A 6,000-nucleotide genomic window follows, 5' to 3' on the forward strand; every position below is an offset into this window, starting at 1 on the left:
GTCTACCTACCGTGGTTTTTGAGTTATGCGCCTTTAAAGTTAGCATACCCTGTATAGGCGCATTTGGAGCTCAGGAAAAAAGAGGAAAAAGAAGGAAAAAAGAGCAATAATCTGATTTCTTGGTTGCCAGGGATACCAAACGAGAGATGCAAAGAAAGAAGAGACGCAGAGAGAAGAAAAAACAATTTCAGATTTTTCCAGAATTACAGCTTTTTTTTTCCTGTAAACACATGCCTACAGTACTCATTGGGTTACTGTGCCTCCCCCCAAATGGATTACTGTAGATTTTAGGCCAAATATGATTACTTATTAGGAAATCGCATGTTTCTTTTTTTCTGTCTGCGTCTCTCCGGAAGCGAGAGAGTGTGGAATATGAGGAGACTAAGGCTCCGCCCCTTTTTCTAGGGTGCACTCTCTCTGTTTGTTTTGAAGCTAGTAGCTAGTTTGATATGCAGGTAGTAGAGGTACGGTAGTTTTTGAATTATTTTTGGCGTTTTTTTTAGATTTTTAAATTGAAAATTTGGCTGAAAATTTTCAGATTTTCAGAGAAATTTTTAAAAAATCAAAAAAAAATTTTTCAAAAAATTGATAATTTCAAATTTTTCAAAAATTTATATACAAAAAAATACAATACAATTGAAAGCAGTAGCTGTCATGAGAAAGATCAAAAATTCGACAAAAAATTAACTTTTTCAAATTTTCTCGACTACAGTATCCTCGTCCACATCCTGCTCCACGACCAACATCACTTCTGAATCTCCAGAATCCACGTGGTTTTTTGTGAAATTCGCAATTTCCGCGATTACTGTAGGCGCGCTCAGTTTGGAGTCCAAGTTGTAGAATCTGAAATTGAAAAAAAAAATTTTCAAAAAAAATTTTTTTTCGAAAATTTTTTAATTATTAAAAAAATCAATAATGACCTAAAAAATCAATAAATCCTCACTTTTCGTTTTTCTGGACCACCGCAAACCAGTGACGGCCTCTGTAGAGAGTCAGCAGGGTCCTGGAGGGTATATTAAAAACGATGGCGCGTAATTTTTCGAATTTGATCTTCTCCACACCTAGACGCTTGTCAAACCAGACGACCTGGAAAAATCGATTATCGATTTTTTTTTAAACTGTTCGGTGGAGCGCAATTGCTACCTTCAAGTTGTGCTTCTGTAGGGCGGCTATAAGAATGTTGGCGTCATAGTTGCCGGTACCGATCCAAGATCTGAAATATATTGATTTTTTGTTAAGGATGAGCAATTTGTAGTTTGTAGTTTGTAGTTTGTAGTTTAGAAAGTTGAAAATTTTCAATAAAAAAAAAATTTTTCCCAACAATTTTTAAAAATCTTCTATTACTTTTTAGATCGTTTTCAAAAAAATCTTCAACCCAATTTTTCATTTTCAGTTCGGTTTGATTAGACTCCGCCCACTTTTTGGGAGCTACAGTAACCCGATTTCTGGTTTTGCCGAAATGTAGGGCATGATTATACTCATTTTAAAGCTGAAAACGTGCTGAGGAAGAAAATCAAGGTTTGAATAAATTTTCGTGGACCAAAATCCGGATACGGTAGATAAATTTTTCAATTTTAATTTTTTGTTGAATCTAGCAACTATTTTTCTCATTTTGACCCAAATTTTATGCAAAATTCAAATTTTTTCATCGCAAAACTCTAAAAACAAAATTTAGAAAGATACGGTAGATTTTCGAAAAATTCGAAAAAAAATTTTTTTTTGAAATTTTTCAACTTCTCGATTTTTTCAAATCCAGAAATTATGATACTCATTCTGCCCCAAACTTTACGCTGAATCTGAAACTTCAGGTGTCAAGCTTCCAGGCAGGATTACTGTACCTATGCGGATTGAACCATTTACTCTCGTTCATCCCATAGCAAATCTCGTCCATTTTCGTCGCATCGAACTCCTTTTTTTGCAGAATATTATTTACTGTGTGGATGAGGCAGTACTGTAGTTTCTGCTTCTCATGGTACAAATTCGGCGGTGACGTCATCTGGAAAAAAAATTCAAAAACATTTTTTTTTCGAAAAATTATTTTTTTCAGAAAAATTTTTCGTCAGAAAACTTTAAATTTTAAGTATTTCTAGGGCACATCCTCTGTTTAAAAATCAATAAAATATGTTAAAATCACCAATTTATTCAATACAAAACCCAGAAAAATAGAAAATCACAAAAAATGGCAGATTTAAAAATTTCGAAAAAATCAATAAATCAATAAATCAATCCTCATCAACGAAGAAGTCCTTGACCAGATTCTTATTGGCAATTTGGCCCTCCAGAAGACGTTTGGCCTTGTTTCTAACCTCCAAAAGGGTTGGGATGCACGTCAGCTTGAGAGATGGATCCGTACGGAAGCCGACAGCAGGGTCGCGCCAGCTGCAAAAAAATCGATAATTGATTTTTTAGGAATTAGCTTGAAAGCCGGTTTTTATGTCAAAAAAATTTTATTTTTTCAAAATTTTAGAAAAATTTCAAATTTGGCGCCAAAAACCCCAAAACTCACACTTCACGATTCCCAACAAAGACCGTGATGAAGTGGACGTCGATGGCGGCGACTACAGTATCCTGGATGACCTGGTCGACGATTGGTTCAGCTAGAAATTTTAGATTTTTCAAAAAAATTTCTAAAATTTAAATTTCCCGCCCCACCTCCTTACCAACAACACAATCCGGACACCACGATTGGCCGGTGCTCAGATTTTTGGAGCCGGTGAACAGCGCGACGACACGTTTTCCTTTTCCAATCGTCTCCAGCGTCTGCTTGTAGGCGTCGTAGCCCTGCGCGGTGTAGTGTTGTAGTCCCGGCATACTGTAGTTTGTAGTTTTTTTAGTTAATATTTGAAAAAAAAAGACGGAGAAAATGTTCAAAAAAAAAGTTTCTAGACGAAAAACGAGCAAAGTTCCGATTTGGGTCTGCTAATGTTCAAAATGTAGTTTGTAGTCTAGCAAGCCAAAACTTTAAAAACCTTATTTTTCGGTTAACTTTTTTGATTTTTCTCTAAAAAAAACAATTTCTAGTCTAAAAAACATTGAAAAATTCAAATTTGGGGCTCAATTACACAAATTCCTGAAAAAAAGCCAAAAAATGGGAAAAAAATGAGAAAAAAAATATTTTGGTCTGCTAATGTTAGAAGTGTAGTTTGTAGTCTAGCAGACCCAAATCTCAAAAATCCGTATTTTAAAGGTAAAAATTTTCGCTTATCTTTGTAAAAAAAAACGGAAAAAGAGCAAAAAAGAACGAAAAACCAATTTATAGCTTAATTTGTAGTCAACAATTTTCAAAAACCGAGAAACAACGAAGTTTCCAGGCGAAAAATGAGCAAAGTTTTGACTTGGGCCTGCTAGACTACAAACTACAACTTGATAATTAGCAGACCAAAACCTATTTTTAGAAATTCAGGTAAAAAAAAACGGAAAATTGACCGAATTTTAAACAAAAAAAAGCAGGAAAAAAGAAAAAAGGAAGAAAAACCAATTTATAGTGAAATTCAAAATTCTCAGTGATCATAAAAAACCAAAAATCCCAAAAAATCGATAGAAAGTTATCTGAGCAATCTCTTGAGTTCAGGCTTGTTTCCGGCGTATTCTTGAATCGTCACACGGGCGGTCTCTCCGATACCGGCGCGGACGGCGGTCCGTGAGAGCCAATGAGCACTGGCCGAGATGCCGTCACAGATTGCAATCATCTTTTTGACTTTTAGAAGCGACGAGCAGAGAAGAATGATGGTTATGGCGCTGAACACGATTGGTACGATGCTTAGAAGCACTATCCAGCCGCTTAATTTCACGAATTCCTGAAAAAAACGAAAAATTTTAAGAAAATTCGGACAGATTGAAAAAAATGAGTTTTTTCAGACGAATTTTTACTAAAAAAACGATTTCTAGTCTAAAAAAACGTTGAAAGTTTTCAAATTTGTGGCTCAAATCCACAAATTCCTGAAAAAAAGCGAAAATTTTGAGGTAAAATGAGAAGAAATGGATTTGGGCCTGCTAGGCTACAAACTACAAAACCTGAATTAGCAGACCCATGTCTCAAAAAGAGTCGTTTTTCGCTAGAAAAAAAACATTTTCTAGGCTAGAAAACCTTGAAAAATTCAAATTTTCGGTTAGTTTTCCATAAAAATCACTTACTTCTGCACATTCGACACCCATTTCTGCTGCTGCTCGTGTTTTTTTAAAAGAGAAGAATATCAAAAAATGTGGAATCAGATGACGGGGGAAAATTGAGAAATGTGGAAAAGCCGTGAAAATTGAACAAAAAACAATATAAAAATTAACAAAAAAAAGGGGAGGAGCCAATAATTAGGAGATCAACTAACAAAACAAATTCAGAAAAGAAAAAATCAAAAAATCGATATTCTAGTCTCTCCACTCAACGTGCACCTGATCGGTACGGTATCGTTGGGTGATTGTCGTTTTTCGAAGGTCGAATTTCATTCCGGCAGCTGGAAAAATGAGAAAATTTGGCCTAAAATGTCTAAATACTGAATTTTGGCCTGCTAGATTACAAACTACAATTTCGGATTTAGCAGACCCAAATTTCAAAATCGCTCAAAACAATCAAAACTTTCAGAAATTTTTGTTAATTTTGTCAATAAAATTCGTAAAACACTGATAACAACAACTGACCAAGCATCAGTTCGCCCGCTCTCGCAATCATCGCTCCGTTATCGATGCAGAAACGCTCGTCGGTGGCGAAAAGATGGGCGGAGCGTTCGGCACACATCGCTGATGCCATTTCCTGTAATGAAGACGTCAGATTTCTAGTTTTTTCTTGATTAGTAGTGAAAATTAGAAAAAAAATTAGATAAAAATCATGAAATTTATCCTAAAATAGCAAGAATAATGAAGACGTACAATGCTGGTTTTTTTGGCAAAAAAATTTGAAAATTAGAGAAAAAATGAGCCTAAAATGATGAAAAATGGTTGAAAATGAGTGAAAATGAAAATTGGGTCTGCTAGACTACAAACTACATTTTTCAAGAAATCGAGCTTGGTAGGATTCCCTAGTTGGTATGCTAGCTCCGAAAATGTAGTTTGTAGTCTGGCATATCAGACAAGTTTCCGTGGAGCCTAGGATCTAGACTACAAACTATAAAATTGGAATTAGCAGAGCCAACATTTTTTAGAGCGTTTTTTGAGCATTTTTCTCGATTGTAGGCTTATTTTTGCTCAATTTTTCGAATGAAGACGTCAGACTCCTGGTTTTTCCTTTCTTAGAAGTGGAAAAAAATGACAAAATGGTGGTGAAAAATGAAAATTGGTCTGCTAGACTACAAACTACAATTCTCAAGAAATCGAGCTTGGCAGGATTCCCTTGTTGGTATGCTAGCTCCGCAGATGTAGTTTGTAGTCTGCCAGAATTAACGATTCCCGAGATAGCAGACCCAGTTGGGTCTGCTAGACTACAAACTACAAAATTGAAATTAGCAGACCGAAAATGCATTTCTATTCTAAAATCCGTCATTTTTGCTCAAAATTAATTATTTAAAATCGATTCTAGTCTAGTTTTTGTTCATTTTTCCACACCTGCAACCGCAAATTGCATCCAACACCTCCAACGATGAGCAATTCACGACTTCCAGTGTGTGCCATCGCTCTTTCAGTGATCTCGATGAGCATAGCGAAAACTGTCTCCTGGAGGGAGAAGCACAGGTCCGCCGGTGTGTATTCTCTAGATTCTAGGAGTTGTGGAGCGCGGGATTCGATGCAAGACAGGATTCCCGATAAGGAGACGTCCATTCCCTGGAAATTTTGAAAAATTTTATTTGGCCATTTTAGGCCTAAAAATTTCAGATTTTCAGGAATTTTTTAAACTTGCCTTGACGGTATATGGTAGCTCGAAGAGCTTAGCTCCAGATTTTGCCAGTTGCTCAATATTATATCCAGGCGATGGAGCATTTGGAAGCTTCAAAACTCGAGCAAATCGATCCAAACAATTTCCGACGGCGATATCAATGGTCTCACCGAAGATACGGTAGCGCTTGTTGGGTAGGA

General features: G+C 36.0%; 4 protein-coding genes across 4 annotated transcripts in view; all 4 read right to left on the bottom strand.

The window, feature by feature from the left end:
- Positions 1 to 692: 692 nt before the first annotated feature.
- On the bottom strand, positions 693 to 1,996 carry CBG00486 (the record flags this gene model as incomplete). Its single annotated transcript, XM_002640878.1, has 4 exons — positions 693 to 843; positions 944 to 1,086; positions 1,144 to 1,213; positions 1,839 to 1,996. 4 exons carry the CDS (start codon positions 1,994 to 1,996, stop codon positions 693 to 695), a joined length of 522 nt encoding a protein of 173 aa, XP_002640924.1.
- A 226-nt stretch (positions 1,997 to 2,222) lies between these two features.
- On the bottom strand, positions 2,223 to 2,811 carry CBG00487 (the record flags this gene model as incomplete). Its single annotated transcript, XM_002640879.1, has 3 exons — positions 2,223 to 2,379; positions 2,507 to 2,597; positions 2,661 to 2,811. 3 exons carry the CDS (start codon positions 2,809 to 2,811, stop codon positions 2,223 to 2,225), a joined length of 399 nt encoding a protein of 132 aa, XP_002640925.1.
- A 734-nt stretch (positions 2,812 to 3,545) lies between these two features.
- CBG00488 overlaps positions 3,546 to 6,000 on the bottom strand; it is a gene marked incomplete at both ends in the record, with an annotated part of 4,542 nt that continues 2,087 nt past the window's right edge. Inside the window, 5 exon segments of the mRNA XM_002640880.1 lie at positions 3,546 to 3,818; positions 3,820 to 3,889; positions 5,531 to 5,745; positions 5,747 to 5,748; positions 5,821 to 6,000. Of these exon segments, the coding sequence (XP_002640926.1) occupies positions 3,546 to 3,818; positions 3,820 to 3,889; positions 5,531 to 5,745; positions 5,747 to 5,748; positions 5,821 to 6,000 (740 nt within the window).
- Positions 4,363 to 4,741, bottom strand: CBG00489 (the record flags this gene model as incomplete). The annotated part of the gene is made up of 2 exons (XM_002640881.1): positions 4,363 to 4,448; positions 4,633 to 4,741. The coding sequence occupies 2 exons, from the start codon at positions 4,739 to 4,741 to the stop codon at positions 4,363 to 4,365; spliced, it is 195 nt and encodes a 64-aa protein (XP_002640927.1).

This window comes from Caenorhabditis briggsae (assembly GCF_000004555.2).
Source record: "Caenorhabditis briggsae complete genome, chrIII, whole genome shotgun sequence".
Classification (NCBI taxonomy): Eukaryota; Metazoa; Nematoda; class Chromadorea; order Rhabditida; family Rhabditidae; genus Caenorhabditis; species Caenorhabditis briggsae.